Source organism: Musca domestica, unplaced genomic scaffold (genome assembly GCF_030504385.1).
Source record: "Musca domestica strain aabys unplaced genomic scaffold, Musca_domestica.polishedcontigs.V.1.1 16, whole genome shotgun sequence".
Taxonomy (NCBI): Eukaryota; Metazoa; Arthropoda; class Insecta; order Diptera; family Muscidae; genus Musca; species Musca domestica.
This window is the reverse complement of record NW_026712219.1, coordinates 887,860-908,661: the sequence shown is the minus strand read 5'-3', so window position 1 is coordinate 908,661 and position 20,802 is coordinate 887,860. Positions and strand designations below refer to the sequence as shown.

The following is a 20,802-nucleotide window of genomic DNA, read 5'->3' as shown; positions in this document are numbered from 1 at the left end:
CTTCTTCTGCTCCTCTTTAGAAGAGGAGGACGAAGAAGAAGGAGACCTTCCTCTGCTCCTCTATAGAAGAGGAGGACGAAGAAGAAGGAGACCTTCTTCTGCACCTCTATAGAAGAGGAGGACGAAGAAGAAGGATACCTTCCTCTGCTCCTCTATAGAAGAGGAGGACGAAGAAGAAGGAGACCTTCCTCTGCTCCTCTATAGAAGAGGAGGACGAAGAAGAAGGAGACCTTCTTCTGCTCCTCTATAGAAGAGAAGGACGAAGAAGAAGGAGACCTTCTTCTGCTCCTCTATAGAAGAGGAGGACGAAGAAGAAGGAGACCTTCTTCTGCTCCTCTATAGAAGAGGAGGACGAAGAAGAAGGAGACCTTCTTCTGCTCCTCTATAGAAGAGGAGGACGAAGAAGAAGGAGACCTTCTTCTGCTCCTCTATAGAAGAGGAGGACGAAGAAGAAGGAGACCTTCTTCTGCTCCTCTATAGAAGAGGAGGACGAAGAAGAAGGAGACCTTCTTCTGCTCCTCTATAGAAGAGGAGGACGAAGAAGAAGGAGACCTTCTTCTGCTCCTCTATAGAAGAGGAGGACGAAGAAGAAGGAGACCTGCTTCTGCTCCTCTATAGAAGAGGAGGAGCAAGAAGGAGGAGGCCTTCTGCTGCTCCTCTATTGAAGAGGAGGAGGAAGAAGAAGAAGGAGACCTGCTTCTGCTCCTCTATAGAAGAGGGGGGCGAAGAAGAAGGAGACCTGCTTCTGCTCCTCTATAGAAGAGGGGGCGAAGAAGAAGGGGACCTTCTTCTGCTCCTCTATAGAAGAGGGGGCGAAGAAGAAGGGGACCTTCTTCTGCTCCTCTATAGAAGAGGGGGCGAAGAAGAAGGGGACCTTCTTCTGCTCCTCTATAGAAGAGGGGGCGAAGAAGAAGGGGACCTTCTTCTGCTCCTCTATAGAAGAGGGGCGAAGAAGAAGGGGACCTTCTTCTGCTCCTCTATAGAAGAGGGGGCGAAGAAGAAGGGGACCTTCTTCTGCTCCTCTATAGAAGAGGGGGCGAAGAAGAAGGGGACCTTCTTCTGCTCCTCTATAGAAGAGGGGGCGAAGAAGAAGGGGACCTTCTTCTGCTCCTCTATAGAAGAGGGGGCGAAGAAGAAGGGGACCTTCTTCTGCTCCTCTATAGAAGAGGGGGCGAAGAAGAAGGGGACCTTCTTCTGCTCCTCTATAGAAGAGGAGCGTATTCTTTCAAAATTGTTATAATTTTTTTTGTAATTTTGTAATTTTTTGCGTTTTTTTGTAATTTGTCTGAAACGCCTTCAGAACATGTACTTAAAAATCCATGTTGGGTAATCAGCTGGATCCTCAAATCATATCCTTAAAGATCTACGTTTGGAGGTCTTTTAATTTGTATTGGTGGTCTGTGGGTTCTTAAAATCTTGTTCTAAAAGTTCTTGAAAATAATTTTGTTAATCCACGTTTTCGCTTCTGATAGTCCTTGAATGACCTTATTTTGCTCTCCCATAAGGAAGGAAGGTATTTTTTGATGTTTTATAGCAAAGAACGATAGTTGAGAAGAGAAAAAAGAATAATAGAAGAGGGCGAAGAAAAAGGACCTTCTATTGCTCTTTTACAAATAAAGATCAAGGAGGTCTTGCCTCCCTCTTCACCCACAAAAGACCACCTAAAAAGGTCATAGGAAACCAAAAAGTTATTCTACTCTAAAAACCCAAACAGTCATCTCCCAGAGATTACCAAAAGGTTTGCTTCAAGAGCAAAACAGAGGGGAGATTTTATTCTCCCCTTCTGCGCAGCATTCGAACAAATCAATATTTCAATCCCAAACTTAAAGAAAAGGGTGAGGGTTTTGATTGTTAAATCAATTTTATGATTTTTAAAGTTAAATTTTAAAGTCGTTTTGGTGCCACATGGCCTCCATGGTACCCCCCGAAAATATGCATTGAGATTGTGCTTGGACCCCCTTCCCTTCCATCCCCTTCTTCCCTCTTTTCCCCCTTCCCATCCGCCATCAAACCATAAAAATCTTCAAACAAGCAATTTTTGGTTTTTTATGATTTCTCCTTTTTTATTTTCATTTCCTATTCCGTTTATTTTATTGTCATAAAAAGGGAATCCTAAGCCCTTTTTATTTCCATTTCATTCATGTGCGTGTGTGTGTGTAACACTTTTCCTTCCTTCTCTGGTTTTTCTTCCAACCATTTCCAGTTAACAAGGAACAACCCTTTAAGGATAAATGTTTTCTCTATCGATTTCGTGTTGACGAAGAAGGTACCGCTGGCGGTTCGCCCTCCGCTGATGACATTAATGCAGCCAATGAACACATACGTGAAAACCTAAGCACACTCTTCCAGCGCGGTCCGGATGCTACGCTGCGTATGATATTACGTAAACCGTAAGTATTTAAATGATGTTGGGCAAAAAAGTAAAAGAGAAAGACTTGAGGGGGAGGAGGTGGAAGCATGGTTCCGAGAACACAACAAAGTACGAGAAATATTAAAAAAACGTAGAAAGAAAAACACATAAAAACAGGAAACGTTTTATGGTTGCTAGCAAATAAAGATATTATCAGGATTAGGGTAAACTAACTGACAAGGGATCAAAGAAAGAGAGGGCGAAGTGGGTGGGGGTGGTTGGTTTGTTAAAAAGATTTAATAAACTACGGATATGGATATTTTGTTTTTTTTTTTTTTCATGCAGAGATAATGACTTGATTATTCTTTGATGTTTTCGAATGAAGTCAGGCAATGCTTTAAAGAGATTTTCAGTCAGAGATTTTGAGGGACAGGTAGTCAATTGTAGTTGACCCACATGGTGAAGGATAATTTATGAAAATATTTTATTTGTTGTTATTATTTCTTCCTTCCATCTTCTTTTTTAGTTCACATGAACGCACACCCGAAGAACTGGAACTAGTTTTCGAAGAACTTCTACACATAGCAGCATTATCACATTTATCGACGAGTATTAAGCGGGAGCTATCATCGATCATTGTTTTCGAGGCCCATGCTCAAGCTGGAACAATATGTAAGTAAAATAAAAGGAAGAAGAGAAAAAATATTAAATCTATAAAATTTATTATGAATCCTAAAAAAAAATCCGCAATAACCTTGAAAAATATCGCAGTCTCTCAAAATTTTAAAGAAGGTTTAAAATATTTTTGAACAAATATCCACATTAACTTGTCTGACAAATATGTATTTTGGTCTGTTGGTCTTTGAAAATTACAAAACTCTCAGTCATAATGCTAAAGAGGGTATACAGGGTGAGGTGAAAAAAAACTGCAACCAACTTAAGAAAGCTGTCATTTCTAAGCCACTCGTTCGACAGCTGTTAAAATCTATTCCAGTGACAGCTCATTATATTGTTTTCAAACGTACAAAAGCATTTTGGTGAGAATTTTACTGAAAAAAAAGAGTTCGGGGTAAAGCCATTGAACTTACAAGAACTTACACCGCAACAGAAAGAACAAGTAAAAAAACATTAAGTTCGGCCGGGCCAAACTTTTAATACCCTCCACCCTAGGGTAAAAGAACATTAGAAAAAATGTGGCAAAAAACATTAAAATGCCGAATATCGGGAGGTACCGTTATATAGGGGCTACACCAACACGTGCACCTATAATTACAATGTTTCGCCACACGAGCTAGGGCCCATTATGACCCACAAATACCAACTTTTACACAAATCAGTGAAAAAATGTGGCATAAATCATCAAAATACCGAATATCGGGAGGTACCGTTATATGGGGACTATACCAGAACGTGGACCTATACATGCAATGTTTTGCTACACGCTCAGGGACCCGTTGTGACCTACAAATACCAATTTTCATACAAATCCGTGAAAAAATGTGGCATAAATCATCAAAATACCGAATATCGGTAGGTACCGTTATATGGGGGCTATACCAAAACGTGGACCTATACATGCAATGTTTTGCCACACGCTCAGGATCCGTCATGACCTACAAATACCAATTTTCAGACAAATCCGTGAAAAAATGTGGCATAAATCATCAAAATACCGAATATCGGTAGGTACCGTTATATGGGGGCTATACCAAAACGTGGACCTATACATGCAATGTTTTGCCACACGCTCAGGGACCCGTCATGACCTACAAATACCAATTTTCAGATAAATCCGTGAAAAAAGGTGGCATAAATCATCAAAATACCGAATATCGGGAGGTACCGTTATATGGGGACTATACCAGAACGTGGACCGATATATCTCATTTTCAATACCAACCATCCTAGGGACAATACACACACTTGTGCCAAATTTCAAAGGTCTACGTCAAATAATGTGGGCTCTATCGTGATTTCAACAGACAGACGGACAGACAGACAGACAGACGGACATCGCTAAATCGTCTTAGAATTTTATGCTGATTATGAATATATATACTTTATGGGGTCTACGACGAATATTTAGAGGTGTTACAAACGGAATGACAAAGTTAATATACCCTCCTACCCATGGTGGAGGGTATAAAAATAGACTCAAAAGAGCTTAAAAGTTGATTTGCTTTGCCGAAAGTGGTAACCTGCCGAATTTGGTTTTCTCCGATGAGAAAACATTCGTTGTCCAGCAGTTTGTAAACAAACAAAATGATCGTGTTTACTTGCCAAAGAGGTCAGCTGAAAATGTGCAGCTTCGGTTGGCCACCAGAACTCAAGCGCCGGCCATGGTGATGGTGTGGGCCGCCATAACATTCGATGGTCTTTCTCCGCTCGTATTAATCGACCGTGGCATCAGAATAAATGCCGAATATTATCGCGAAAATATTCTGGAGGGTGTATTAAAGCCTTGGGCATGCAAACATTTTGGCCGCAGACCTTGGACATTCCAACAAGACTCATCACGCCAGCCAAGAATGGTTACAAAATGAGGTTCCTCGCTTCATTTCCAGTGCACAATGGCCACCAAAGTTTCCGAATACCAATCGGTTGGACTATTGTGTCTGGAGTATTTTGGAAAGCATTGTTGGCACTAAAAAATACCAAAGTGTCGATCACTTCAAGCAAGCGCTTCGCCGCGAATGGGACAAAGTACCGCAGAGCAACATTCGGGCAGCGTGTGACGGTTTCATTGGCCGTTTGAAGGCCATAATTCGTGCCAAAGGCGACCAATTCGAACAAATCTAACCTTTTTTCTAAAATTTGATACTATTTCCGATTCATTCGATAAAATTAAAAAAAAAAATAAAAATTGTGGCATTTGACTTTGTTTGCAGTTTTTTTATCTCACCCTGTATATATCATTTCATACGGCCAAAAAGGGGTCTCATCGATATAACGGTTTTAGACCTTAGGTCTCGGTGACCAAATCCGATTCAGAACATTTGGAATCAATCTACGGGTGTCCGTCCGTCTGTCCTTCGATAATTCTCGAAAGAAGTATCCGATTGGTACATCCTAGTGTTATTATCGAACTTAGATCGAAATAGGCAATATCGGTCCAATTCTTCTGAGAATATATTTTAAAGAAGACACGTTTGCTGTACAGGGAGTTCTTGGAAACATATTCTTAAACAATTCACATTTATTGAACAAGGAGTTACTTATTTTTTTTTCCTATTAAAAATCCATGTTTATTGACAAGGGAGTCCTTGAAAGGAGTTTGCAAAAATCCTATTGTTAAGATGGTCCTTCAAAACGTTTTCTTTAAAAAATCCACGTTTATTGACCAGGGAGTCATTGAAAATGTTTCCTACAAAAAAACACGTTTTTTGAACAGGAGTCCTTAAAAACGCATTCTTAAAAATCCATTGGTTAGAGGGCCCTTGAAAACGTTTTCTTTAAAAAATTCTTGTTCATTAAACTGGATGTCCTTCAAACATTTTTCTTTTTTTTTTTCTAATAATAATCCACGTTTGTTAACCAGGGAGATCTCGGAACATTTTTCTTAAAAAAATCCGCGTTTTTTTTAAAGGGAGTCCATGAAGAATTTTTCTTAAAAAATCCACATTTGTTGGCCGGGAAGTTCTTGAAACAAGTTCTTAAAAATCCTATTGGTTAGAGTGCCTTTGAAATTGTTTTTTTTTAATCAACGTTTATTGACCAGAGAGTTTTTTAAAATATGATCTTTAAAAACTCAGGCTTATTGATTTTTTCTAATAATAATACACGTTTGTTGACCCGGGAGTCCTTGGAAACATATTCTAAAAAAACTTCACTTTTGTTGACCTTGAAGCGAGTTTCTAAAAACCCCATAGGTTAGAGGGCCCTTGAAAACGTTTTCTTTTAAAAATCCAGGTTTATTCAACTGGGTGTCCTTCAAACATTTTTCTTTTTTCTAATAATAATCTACGTTTGTTAATCAGGGAGTTCTTGGAACATTTTTCTTAAAAAAGCGCTTTTTTTAAAGGGAGTCTATGAAACATTTTTCTTAAAAAACCGCATTTGTTGACCAGGAGTCCTTGAAACGAGTTCTTAAAAATCCTATTGGTTAGAAGGCCCTTGAAAATGTTTTCTTTAAAAAAATCCACGTTTATTGACCAGAGAGTCCTTTGAAATATGATCTTTTAAAATCCAAGCTTATTGACCAGGGAGTCCTTGATTTTTTCTAATAATAATACACGTTTGTTGACCCGGGATTCCTTGGAAACATATTCTAAAAAAATCCACGTTTGTTGACCAGGAAGTCTTTGAAACGAGTTCTTAGAGAGTCCTTTAAAATCCCACGCTTATTGACCGGGGAGTACTTGATTTTTTTTTTTTTTTCTAAAAATAATACACGTTTGTTGACCCGGGAGTTCTTGGAAACATATTCTAAAAAAATCCACGTTTGTTAACCAGGAAGTCCTTGACACGAGTTCCTAAGAGGGTCTTAAAAAACGGCTTGGCTTTCTTTGAGAGTTTTGTTTTTCAAAATCCTGAGACCCATGCGAGGTACCCGAGAAATGAGCCGATATCTACCATATTTATCTTTTGTTGAGATGGGAATATTGAGATGATGTTAATTTCGCATTTTATAAGCTTCATGGATATTCAAAAAACTTTTTTTTTCAAAAATTTGTGGGTGTCAATATTCGACCGATATATTCCATCTTTACATCAGTCTTTGGCTTAATACAAATATTGTACTATGTGCAATTTGAATACAGTAGGGCTCTTAAAGTTAAAAGTTTTCAAAATGTTGACCTTCCGTGGGTGAGCTACTTGATGGAGTGGACAGGTATTGTCCATTTTCACACCTGACCTAGCACTGATGCAAATATTAGGATTTGCAAAGTTGGAGCAAAATCGAATTATCATTTATCTTTCGGTGTAGTTAATTAGTTTCTTTGAACATGTTGATATTCTGTAGGGGAGGTACCAGAAGGAGTGGATCGATATTGTCCATCTCACAACTCGATCTAAGTTTGACAATAATATTACGATTTACCAAGTTTGGATCAAATCGGATACTCCCTTCGATAGTTATCGTGGGCGTTATATCGATTCCAAATGTCCTAAAACGGATTTGATCCAAAGAGACTTAGGGTCTAATACCGTTATCTCGATGATTTCACGTTTTGGCCTTATCAAATTATGTATAGCCTCTCTAGCCATATGGCTGAGAATATAAAAAGTAAGTGAAAATATTTTTAAATGGTTATCTACTTTAAAGTTTTTGGCCCCTTGAAAAATATTTTTAAAAATCCGGAAACAAACAAAACTCTTTTGATACATACACAAATCAAGTTATTCTATTCCTTAAAAAATATTTTTCTTATAAATCCCCAACTGAAGCTCCACTGATCCCTAACAATCATTTTTGGAAAATCTACAAAAATTTCCCCTGGTCCTTAAAAACTTGTTTATCAAAAGACCAAAATTCAAAAATTCATCCATTAAAAAGTATTTTTAAGACTCTCAGAAAAAAAGTCTTATATTTTTCAATATCCAAATATACACGGTCCACGAAATTTTTTTTTTTTTTTTTTTGCAAAATCGACAAATTAAGCATAATTGACCTTTTGAAATGCGCGAGTTAAGTTATCTTGATCCTTGAAAACAAATATTTCAAAAAATGCACTAAAATCTTTTGAAAAGCATTCATTGAAAAATTCTTGAAATAAACAAACGTACAATTCAGGCTTGGTTACTTTTGAAATAAAATCCTATTAAGAACCAACATCTCTTTAAAAATACTCCTAAAAATTCTCAATAAATAAATCTTAAAATTTTTTTCTTTAATAAAAACTTGAAATTATTCTTGAAATGTGCCCTTGAAACTATCTCAAATAAATTTTTTTTATAAATCCCCAAATAAAGTTCCGCTAGTGCTGAGCAAATATTTTTGGAACATCCACAAAAATCTCTCTGGGTCCTTGAAAACTAGTTTAGCAAAAATCTACGACTATAGCTCTGTTATATAAAATATATAAAAAATCTCCGAATAAATCTCTCTTGGTTCTTGGAAAATATTTGAAAAAATTCACGAAATTTAAACTTAAGAATTCTGTCTTCTTTTTGCTCCTGATATTGGTTTCACAATCCCTTTAAAATATTACAAGCCCGTTTAAACGTGACCTATCTTTTGTTTATCTTCCTGGCGCCCCCCCCCCCACTTTTTCTGCTCCACTTGTTTCCCCACAGTAAAAATTGACGTTTACTTTCTATGCATCCATCGCTCCTCAATTAAACGAACAAAGTTTCCGGGGAAAAAGTTTTACCTGTTCATCGTTTGTATCATTCTATAGTAACAATGTTGTTGTTGTTGTTACTGTTGCTATTCATGATGGAAACTTTGTTTAGCCTCTAGTTTCGCCGATCATAGAGGGATGTACTCACCGGCATTGATGTATGTTTATGTATGTGTTTATACGAAGCTGTTCTGTTGTTTGCATTTAGCCTCGGCGAAAAAAAAGTTTGGTTTATAGTTAATTAAATACCTTAAGCTAAAAGAATCTGTATTAAAGTTTAACACAATTAAACTTTGTCATTGTTATGCTAAACAAGAAGGAAGGCAGCAACAAAAAAATAACAACAACAAAAGCTACTGCTGCACTACAACAAAACACATCATAAACAAATACTTGAGGAGCAGTATCAGCCTTCTCATCCTTCTAAACAACCCAAAATTAAAAACGAGAAATAAGCATTTTTTATTGAAACCCCAACGAAGGTGGTGCAAACAAAGAAGCAGAACAACAAAAAATCATTTAATTTTTTTTTTTTTTTTTGGGGGGGGGGAATTGGAATTCTTATTAAAAACAAGTAAAAAAGCTGTAAGTTCGGCCGGGCCGAACTTTGAATACCCTCCACCATTTGGAACGAATTTGGCAATTCCCAAAAACAATAAAATCCGTTAAACAATCTATTAAAATCTTAAAAATACCGAATGTAGCTATTATATTATGGTCTATACGACGACGTGGACCTGCGTAGGTAACATTTGTCATAAGCCATTACAATATGCAAATACGAAACTTAAAAAAATCGGTTACAATGTCGATAAAATCAAAATACCGAATATCGGGAGGTACCGTTATAAGGGGGCTATACGAAGACGTGGACCGACACAGACCATTTTCTGTCGTAGGCCGTAGTATCCATTACGAACTTTAAATACCAAATTTGAAACAATTCCGGTGAATAAATTCGCTAAAATCATCAAAATTCCGAATATCGGGAGGTACCGTTGTATGGAGGCTATACGTAGACTTGGACCTGCACAGACAATTTTCTGTCGTAGACTGTAGTATCCATTACGAACTTCAAATATCAAATTAAAAACAATTCTGGTGAAAAATGTCCATAAAATCATTAAAATGTCGAATATCGGGAGGTACCGTTATATGGGGGGCTCTGCGAAGACGTGAACTTGCACAGACAATTTTCCATCTTAGGCTGTAGTATCCATTTCGAACTTCAAATACCAAATTTGAAACAATTCCGGTAAATAATGTCGCTAAAATCATCAAAATACCGAATATCGGATGGTACCGTTATAGGGGAGCTATACGAAGAAGTGGACCTACATGGCCCATTTTCTGTTTTATGCTGTAGTATCCATTATGAACTTCAAATACCAAATTTGAAACAATTCTGGTGAAAAATGTCCATAAAATCATCAAAATTCCGAATATCGGGAGGTACCGTTATATGGGGGCTATACCAAAACGTGGACCTACATAGCCCATTTTCAATACCAAAAGTTCTGCAGATATAGTACACATTTGAGTAAAATTTTATCAACCTACTTCATTTCGTTCGGAAGCTAGAGTGATTTCCACAGACGGATAGACGGACAGACAGACAGACGGACATCGCTAAATCGACATGGAATTTTATGCTGATCAAGAATATATACACTTTGTGGGGTCTAAAATGTGTATTTCGAGGTGTTACAAACGGAATGACAAATATAATATACCCTCCATACTATGGTTGGGGGTATAAAAAGTTTAAGGAATGTGGGGGGGGAGAAAATAATTTTACTCCCCAGATGCAATGCCGGTTTATGCGTTCACCTCTCATTTAATTGGTTTGCTTTGTTATTTACTTTTCTTTTCCTCTTATCTCTCCCTTTCTTCGTTTTTTCTCCACTCTTCATAACTGCCTCCCAATGGCAAATTCCATCGACATCCATCCAACCAACCAACCATCCATCCATCCTCCATCCATCCATGATACATGCCTCTGACACAAAATAGTATTCAGCCAAGGTGACGAGGGACGTTCGTGGTACATCATCCTGAAAGGATCTGTGGATGTGGTGATACATGGCAAAGGTACTGTGGCCACCCTTAAAAGCGGCGATGATTTTGGTAAACTGGCTTTGATTAACGACGCACCCAGGTGAGTTACGTGAAATTATTTGCGTGAGTATGTATGTGTGTGTCCTGGTATGTGTGAATATAAATGCGGGTGTAAATTTGTGTGGGTGAGTGCGTGCGGGTGTGTGACTCGGGTGAAGTCAATTGCTGTTGTGAATGTTTAAAAGACTCCTGTTGCGCTCTGATGCTGCGGGAAATTCCCACTGTATAGCAAGGCGTTTTTTTCGAGCGGGATATTCCATAATATACTAGGAATAATATACGAGGAAAACCATAATATGCAAAGAAAACCAGGTAACCTATTCTAAAAATTTTAGTAAAAAAAAAACATTTTTAAATATTGAAAAAAATTTTAAATATCTTTAAAAAATCCACGAGAATCAATTCTTGAAAATCCATGGAAAACGCCAAGCTTTATTTTCCTATGATTATTTGCATGGATGCCCCCATATAGCCATTATTAGTATGCCTACCGGTTATCCGCAGGTGGTTTCATGAAATAGAAATTCCATTCCATTTTCAGTGAGTATGATTGAGCTGTTCTCATTATCAATGGGAGGTAGGGGAGGGGAAATAAAAATTTAATTATGAAGGCTTATGCCGGCACCCTTTGTGCCACCTTGTCCACCCCGACAATCCTCGACGATTTGGTATTTTACCATAATTTGCATAGAACGCACAAAGTTTATTATCAAAGGTGTAATTAGATATTAGATAATTTCGGAAGAGTTTTCATTAACTTTTCAATTTGTTTTGTTTTAGGGGCGAAAGCTGGCGAAAGTGTACTCCATAATTGTCGCTTTTAATTAATCGTTAAGCAACGAAGTAATCTTAATTAAAATGGAAAAATTGTGAGCAAAAAGAGATTTTGTCATTGGCAGTTTTGTAGTTATAGTTAGGTAGAGGAATCTCAATAATCTATTAATTAAAAGTTTAGTAATTGTTGTATGGACATGTCCATTGCAGAATATTGTCAATGTAGTCTTCAAACAGTCAAACGTTTGAATATAAATATCAGGTTAGTGATATCGTTATGAAGCTGTCCCATTAAGAACGGGACAAGTTGACGTATAAGTAATGTTATAACAAATATCCATAGTATGTATACGCAACCTAGTACTCCAAAAAAACGACTATTTTAAAGCTCTTCTATACACAGAATACCTTTTAAAGCTCTTCTATACATAGAGGACCTTCTGAAGCTCCTCTATACATAGAGGACCTTCTGAAGCTCCTCTATATATAGAGGACCTTCTGAAGCTCTTCTATACACATAAGACCTTTTGAAGCTCTTCTAATCACAGAAGACCTTCCGAAGCTCTTCTATACACAGAAGACCTTCCGAAGCTCTTCTATACACAGAAGACCTTCCGAAGAAGCTATACACAGAAGACCTTCCGAAGCTCCTCTATACACAGAAGACCTTCCGAAGCTCTTCTATACACAGAAGACCTTCCGAAGCTCTTCTATACACAGAAGACCTTCCGAAGCTCTTCTATACACAGAAGACCTTCTGAAGCTCTCCTATACACAGAAGACCTTCCGAAGCTCTTCTATGACTAAAACACCTTCTGAAGCTCCTCTAGAGCTAGAAGACCTTCTGAAGCTATTCTATACACAGAAGACCTTCTGAAGCTCTTATATGGTTAGAAGACCTTCTGAAGCTCTTATATGGCTAGAAGACCTTCTGAAGCTCTTTTATGGCTAGAAGACCAGCTGAAGCTCTTCTATACATAGAAGACCAGCTGAAGCTCTTCTATACATAGAAGACCAGCTGAAGCTCTTCTATACATAGAAGACCAGCTGAAGCTCTTCTATACATAGAAGACCAGATGAAGCTTTTCTATACATAGAAGACCAGCTGAAGCTCTTCTATACATAGAAGACCAGCTGAAGCTCTTCTATACATAGAAGACCAGATGAAGCTTTTCTATACATAGAAGACCAGCTGAAGCTCTTGTATACATAGAAGACCAGCTGAGGCTCTTCTATAGCTGAAAACCCTTAAGCTCTTTCCTACACTGAAGATATTCTACTCTCTATATAGAAGACCATTTGAAGCTTTTCAGTAGAAGCTTCTACCGACAGAAGATCTTCTACAACTTTTCTAGGGCTAGAAGACCTGCTGAAATTTTTCTATGGCCAGTCGACCTTCTGCAGCTCTGCTATAGCCAGAAGGTCTTTTATAATAAGAAGCTCCTCTATATATAGAGGACCTTCTGAAGCTCCTCTATATATAGAGGACCTTCTGAAGCTCCTCTATATATAGAGGACCTTCTGAAGCTCTTCTATACACAGAAGACCTTTTAAAGCTCTTCTATACACAGAATACCTTTTAAAGCTCTTCTATACATAGAGGACCTTCTGAAGCTCCTCTATATATAGAGGACCTTCTGAAGCTCTTCTATACATAGAGGACCTTCTGAAGCTCTTCTATACATAGAGGACCTTCTGAAGCTCTTCTATACATAGAGGACCTTCTGAAGCTCTTCTATACACAGAAGACCTTTTAAAGCTCTTCTATACACAGAATACCTTTTAAAGCTCTTCTATACACAGAAGACCTTTTGAAGCTCTTCTATACACATAAGACCTTTTGAAGCTCTTCTATACACAGAAGACCTTCCGAAGCTCCTCTATACACAGAAGACCTTCCGAAGCTCTTCTATACACAGAAGACCTTCCGAAGCTCTTCTATACACAGAAGACCTTCCGAAGCTCTTCTATACACAGAAGACCTTCTGAAGCTCTCCTATACACAGAAGACCTTCCGAAGCTCTTCTATGACTAAAACACCTTCTGAAGCTCCTCTAGAGCTAGAAGACCTTCTGAAGCTATTCTATACACAGAAGACCTTCTGAAGCTCTTATATGGTTAGAAGACCTTCTGAAGCTCTTATATGGTTAGAAGACCTTCTGAAGCTCTTATATGGCTAGAAGACCTTCTGAAGCTCTTTTATGGCTAGAAGACCAGCTGAAGCTCTTCTATACATAGAAGACCAGCTGAAGCTCTTCTATACATAGAAGACCAGCTGAAGCTCTTCTATACATAGAAGACCAGCTGAAGCTCTTCTATACATAGAAGACCAGCTGAAGCTTTTCTATACATAGAAGACCAGCTGAAGCTCTTCTATATATAGAAGACCAGCTGAAGCTCTTCTATACATAGAAGACCCTATGAAGCTCTTCCATACATAGAAGACCCTATGAAGCTCTTCTATACATAGAAGACCAGCTGAAGCTCTTGTATACATAGAAGACCAGCTGAGGCTCTTCTATACATAGAAGACCTTCTGAAGCTCTTCTATACACAGAAGACCGTCTGAAGTTCTTATATAGCCAGAAGGCCTTCCGAAGCTCTTCTATTCATCGAAGACCTGCTCTATACATAGAAAACTTCCTGATGCTCTACTATGCATAGAAGACCTGCTGGAGCTCTTGTATACATAAAATATCTGCTGAAGCTCTTACATTGCCAGAAGACCTATTGAAGCTCTTATACAGCCAGAAGACCTCCTGAATCTCTTCTACAGCCAGAAGACCTTCTGAAGCTCTTATATAGCCGAAAGACATTCTGAAGCTCTTATATAACCAGAAGACCTTTTGAAGATCTTATATAGCCAGAAGACCTGCTGAATCTCTTCTAAAGCCAGAAGACTTTCTGAAGTTCTTCTAAAACCATAAAAACTTCTGAAGCTCTTATGTAGGCAAGATACCTTCCAAAGCTCTTATATAGTCAAAACACCTTCTGAAGCTCTTCTATACATTGAAGACCTTCTAAAGCTCTTCTATATCCAGAAGACCTTCTAAAGCTCTTCTATATCCAGAAGACCTTCCGAAGCCCTTCTACAGCCAGAAGACCTTCTGAAGCTCTTATATAGGCAGAAGATCTTCCAAAGCTATTATATAGTCAGAACACCTTCTGAAGCTCTTATATAGACAGAAGACCTTCTGAAATTCTCCTGTGGTCAGAAGATCTTCCAAAGCTATTATATAGTCAGAACACCTTCTGAAGCTCTTATATAGACAGAAGACCTTCTGAAATTCTCCTGTGGCCAGAAGACCTTTTGAAGATCTTATATAGCCAGAAGACCTTCTGTAGCTGTTATATAGCCAGAAGACCTACTGAAGCTCTTCTATAACCAGAAGTCCTGCTGAATCTCTTCTAAAGCCAGACACTTTCTGAAGTTCTTCTATAACCTAAAACACTTCTGAAGCTCTTCTATATATAGAAGTCATACTGATGGTCCTCTATAAATATAAGTTCTGTTGACGCTTTTCTTTACATAAAAGACCTGCTTACGCTCTTCTATGCATAGAAGACCACTTAAAACTCTTCTATGTATAGAAGACCTCTGAAGCCCTTTCCTCTCTGAATGTGGAATATTTTTAATGCCATCATCAATATGTTCGCAATGCAATGCAGTTATTTATTAATGGCTGCATTCAATTCAGCTTAACTGATAATTAAAGTTTACATTCAATTTTATTTCGAAACCAATACAACGCGTCCAGTTAATAGCAATTTGGCTCAGTAATTCTATTAAAAGTTCTGGCATAGTTTTGTGTTCTCTTTATTAAAGCCATTAGCATTCCGTTTACAATTCTGTGTATTTCCGGTTAAAATGAAATTAACTTTGGTAAAAAAAAAACTTTCAATCCCAAACTCATACAAATGAAAACCAATATATCCACCCGAAAAAAATAGAATCAATTCGTAACTATCCTCAGCTAATTGATTACCACGTTATTGCCACTGGATGAAGACTACAAATGAACTTTACAAGCATAAACCCACACGCCAAGCGCGCGTGTTTGTGTGAATATTTAGTATCTCATTCTGCTGTAAGTACACATGCATATGTATGTACATTTTAATGTTAAATAACATATGTAACATTCACACGCACATTCACACTAAAAAAAACCACTTCGAATTTTCCATCTGTATGTTCGGGTGGACTCTGAATGAAGCTGTTGCTTTTAAATGCCCCAAAGCTGGAAACTACTATCCTTCTGATTATCCCTTCCGCCACTACTGCACAGAGTGGAAATGTATGTGTATTCATGGTTGTAGAGGAAACAGACACGTTGTGCATGCCACTAACTTTGGGCAAAATGCAACGACAGCTCAAAAAACCAAGAGTGGAAAACTGAACTGAACTGCACTGAACCAATTTTACCCCCCAATGCCTTACAACAGGATTAGTTTTTGAAATGCATCGTTGTGTCTGTGTATTCACACACACGCAAACACATGCGATGTGAATGAGTGTTGGTTGTGTAAACGAGTGTCATACAGGCACACCATAGGAAAACCCTCGCTGAATGTTGGTTACATCCTTCCATGGGGAAAGAATTCACTTGACGTTGCTGCAAAGCACAGAGGCACGTTTTGAAATGATGAAATTTTATGGAATTTTTAATAAATTGTTTGACTTCGCTTTACAAACTGACGAGCATGTATGCGGATGATGAATACACAAGTACTTATTTACAAGTCAAGGTCGAAGGAATGCTCGCTGGCTTTGCATGTTAATCGTCGGTGATACAGGATGCAGGAGATGAAAGCAAATTCTTTGAATTCCACTAATCTATGGTTACCAATAGTTTCTAAAAAAAGTAAAGAGAAATGTGTAGCGATAAAGAATTCTAAGTCTTACATCTACACAGAGGACCTTCAGGATGGGAGACCTTCGGAAGCTCTTCTTAACATAGAAGACCTACTGAAACTATTAAAAAAACATAGAAGACGTATTGAAGAGCTTCAGGAGGTCTTCTATGTTAAGAAAAGCTTTAGAAGGTCTTCAATCCATAGAAGAGCAACAGAAGATCTTCTATCCATAGGAGAGCTTCAGAAGGTGTTCTATACATAGAAGAGCTTTAGAAAGTTTTATATCCATTGAAAAGCTTCAAAGGGTTGTCTATCCATAGAAGAGCGTCATCAGGTCTTCTATGTATAGAAGAACTTCAGCAAGTCTTCTATATATAAAATAACTTCAGCAGATCTTCTATGTTTAGAAGAGCTTCAGCAGGTCTTTTATACATAAAATATCTTCTGCAGATCTTCTATGTATAGAAGAGCTTCAGAAGGTTATATATTCATAGAAGTTCTTCAGAAGGTCTTCTATCCATAGAAGAGCTTCAGAAGGTCTTCTAGCCATAAAAGAGCTTCAGAAGGTCTTCTATGTACAGAAGAGCTTCAGAAGGTCTTTTATGTATAGAAGAGCTTCAGAAGGTCTTTTATGTATAGAAGAGCTTCAGAAGGTCTTCTATGTATAGAAGAACTTCAGAAGGTCTTCTATGTATAGAAGAGCTTCAGAAGGTCTTCTAGCCATAGAAGAGCTTAAGAAGGTCTCCTAGCCATAGAAGAGCTTCAGAAGGTCTTCTGTGTATAGAAGAGCTTCAGCAGATATTCTATGTATAGAAGAGCTTTAGCAGATATTCTATGTATAGAAGAGCTTCAGAAGGGCTTCTGTGAATAGAAGAGCTTCAGAAGGGCTTCTGTGTATAGAAGAGCTTCAGAAGGTCTTCTATGTATAGAAGAGCTTCAGAAGGTCTTCTATGTATAGAAGAGCTTCAGAAGGTCTTCTATGTATAGAAGAGCTTCAGAAGGTCTTCTATGTATAGAAGAGCTTCAGAAGGTCTTCTATGTATAGAAGAGCTTCAGAAGGTCTTCTATGTATAGAAGAGCTTCAGAAGGTCTTCTATGTATAGAAGAGCTTCAGAAGGTCTTCTATGTATAGAAGAGCTTCAGAAGGTCTTCTAACCATGGAAGAGCTTCAGAAGAAGAAGGTCTTCTATGTATAGAAGAGCTTCAGAAGGTCTTCTATGTATAGAAGAGCTTCAGAAGGTCTTCTATGTAGAGAAGAGCTTCAGAAGGTCTTCTAGCCACAGAAGAGCTTAAGAAGGTCTTCTAGCCATAGAAGAGCTTCAGAAGGTCTTCTAGCCATAGAAGAGCTTCAGAAGGTCTTCTGTGTATAGAAGAGCTTCAGCAGATATTCTATGTATAGAAGAGCTTTAGCAGATATTATATGTATAGAAGAGCTTCAGAAGGTCTTTTATGTATAGAAGAGCTTCAGAAGGGCTTCTGTGTATAGAAGAGCTTCAGAAGAGCTTCTGTGTATAGAAGAGCTTCAGAAGGTCTTCTGTGTATAGAAGAGCTTCAGAAGGTCTTCTAGCCAAATAAGAGCTTCAGAAGGTCTTCTAGCCATAGAAGAGCTTCAGAAGGTCTTCTAGCCATAGAAGGTCTTCTATGTATAGAAGGTCTTCTATGTAAAGGTAAAGGTAAAGGTCTTCTATCCATAGAAGAGCTTCAGAAGGTCTGCTATCCATAGAAGATCTTCAGAAGGTCTTCTATCCATAGAATAGCATCAAAGGTCGTCGGTTCATAGAAGAGCTTCAAAACGTCTTTGATTCATAGAAGAGCTTTAGAAGGTCTTCCTTTCCATATAAGAGCTTTAGATGGTCTACTATCCATAGAAAAGCTTTAGAATGTCTTCTGTATAGAAGAGCTTCCTAAGGTCCTATGTCTAGAAGATCTTCTCTGAAGCTTTTCTATTTTTAGAAGAGCTTCCGATGGCCTTCTATGTATAGAAGAGCATTAGATGGTTTCCTATGCATAGATGATGGTTTTATATATGTAAAAAAGCTTTCGAAGGTTTTCTATGTAAAGAAGAACATTCGAAGATTTTCTATGATTACAAGACCTTCCGAAGGTCTTCTTTGTGTAGAAAAGCTTCCAAAAGTCGTCTGTCTTTGGACGAACTGCAGAAAGTCGTCTGGATAACCTTTATAGATACAGAGTAGAGCTTTGAAAGATCTTGTATCTGTAGAATAGTTTTAGAAAGACTTCTAGTTAAAGACAAACTTTCGAATTTCATATCTCAATGAGAAAACTTTAAAAACTACTCTATCTATAGAAAAATGTCCCGACAACACTATTATCTATAGAACGGCTTCGAAAACTCTTTTGTCTATTAAAGAGCTTCAGAGAGATTGCCATCTTTAAAACCTCTTTATAGACTTCAGAAGGGATTGTTTAACGTTGAAGGTCATCTATTTATAGAAAAGCTTTTTTAGGTTAGCCAAAGCATACTTTGTCGATGATTTTGTGCCTATAGTTTACCTATATAGAGAGGATATATATACTTGGCAATCTTTTAGATAGTCCTCTGTCCGCAATTATATCCTTTTTTCACTCTCACTTTTCGTGTTGCCTAATCGTAACTCTTTTAACTGAACCCTGACAAATGTCGAGCATGTTGTATTTTTATACCCTACAACACTATGTGTTGGGGGTATTATAAGTTTGATTGGGCCAGAATTTATGTAACACCTCGAAATATTGGTTTCCCATATAGGAAAGTATATATGGATCTTCCTAGCTCGCCGAGCTGAGTCGATCTAGCTATGTATGTCCGTCCGTCCGTCTGTCCGTCTGTCCGTCTGTCCGTCTGTCCATGTTAATTTGTAATCACTCTACAGGTCGCAATTATGGTCCGATCTTCACGAAATTTAGAATGGAGGTGGGGCTAGGGTCAGAATAGAACCCTATTTCTTTTGGAGATGATCGCATAATATTTAGGGGTTGAAATGGACCAAATACTGAAAAAATGTCGGATTTTGCAGTAGCTATACAGGTCGCAATTATAGACCAATCGACGCGGAATTTCGCATGTAGCTAGAGTTTAGGGCGGGGAAGAAGCCTACCAATTTGGGTGGTCATCGGATAATATTTAGCGGGTAAAATATACCATATCTTTTGTGTTGAAAAAATTCAAAATTTTTCATTAAACCGCGAATATTTTAAATACCGGCGAAATCACAAAGCCATGACAAGGTTACTTGTGACCTTTACATTGATGTTAACATCCAACAAATCGGATATATAGCGAAATATGTGCAATATATATGTCTATCAAAGAAGATATGCTTGAAAGATCTCTTATATGTCGAGAACGGCTGAACTGATTTCGACAGTTCTCATTAATTCAGAATGGCCTCTTGACAGGAAAGAAAAAACGTCTAAAAAAATTGCATAAAAATATCTCTCTAAAGATGAAAATATTGATTTTTTAAAGTTTTCTCATATTTTTTCAATTTTGTCATATTTTTGGCATATTTTCATTTGAATTAAACATTTGGTAATATTTCTACAGCTAACAAAACTAAGTAGTTAGGATATCAGGATATCATATACAGATCGCATTCATGGCCCGATCCTTACGAAATTTTGCATGGGTATAAGATGAGGGTCAGAATAAAAGCCTACTCTTTTTGGAGATGATCGCCATATATTTAGGGGTTGAAATGGACCAAAAAAATGCAAAATTGTCAGCAGGTCGTAATTATCGCCCTATCCTCACGCACATTTGAATGGGGGTTACCGGACATTGCAAAAGCCAAGCAGTTTTGGATGGCCATCCAAAAATATTCAATTTGTGAAATAGTTTGCCAACTTTTGTAGACAAAATACGAAAAGGTCCATACCAGTGACTTTTTGGAGAATTCACAAATACAGGAAAGACACACTTCTGACTATTTCGTTGAAGAATATAGTCAAATGTCTGTATCTCATATAGATGCGTTTCAGTCAAAAACCAATAATAAATGCTAATTTTTTGCCACTTCTAAGATATTATAGGTCTTTGGGAAATATTGGTTCCAGATCTAGGAAGACTATTTACCAATAAATTGGAAATGAGCAAATTAGTATAAGTTGCTATTATTCGAAAATTAGAGAACGAAACCTGATGGTTTTCTTTTGTTATTTGTCACAATATCTTGTGGAATTCTTTCGAGTATCTCGCCTATATAAACTGTATCATTTATTATAGTGTTGTAGGGTATTCAACGGTCGGCCCCGCTCGACTGTAGCCTTTGCTTACTTGTTTTTTTTTTTTTGGCAATGTCACAGGGCAAAAAATCCCATCCAAAGAACACACGATACCGTCCTTTGTAAAGTTACCAAACAAGGATTAAATTTCAATTAACAAAACTGCATTGCATGCAGGAAAAACCATAGCCCAAA

General features: G+C 37.7%; 1 protein-coding gene across 4 annotated transcripts in view; it reads left to right on the top strand.

Moving 5' to 3' along the window:
• The window catches only part of LOC131801359 (rap guanine nucleotide exchange factor 4-like), a 304,101-nt gene that overhangs the window by 250,460 nt on the left and 32,839 nt on the right, over positions 1–20,802 (top strand). For all 4 annotated transcript variants that reach the window (XM_059119932.1, XM_059119931.1, XM_059119929.1 and 1 more), the window contains 3 exons: positions 2,204–2,390; positions 2,877–3,022; positions 10,648–10,792. In XM_059119932.1, the coding sequence (XP_058975915.1) occupies positions 2,204–2,390; positions 2,877–3,022; positions 10,648–10,792 (478 nt within the window). The remainder of the gene's footprint in view (positions 1–2,203; positions 2,391–2,876; positions 3,023–10,647; positions 10,793–20,802) is intronic.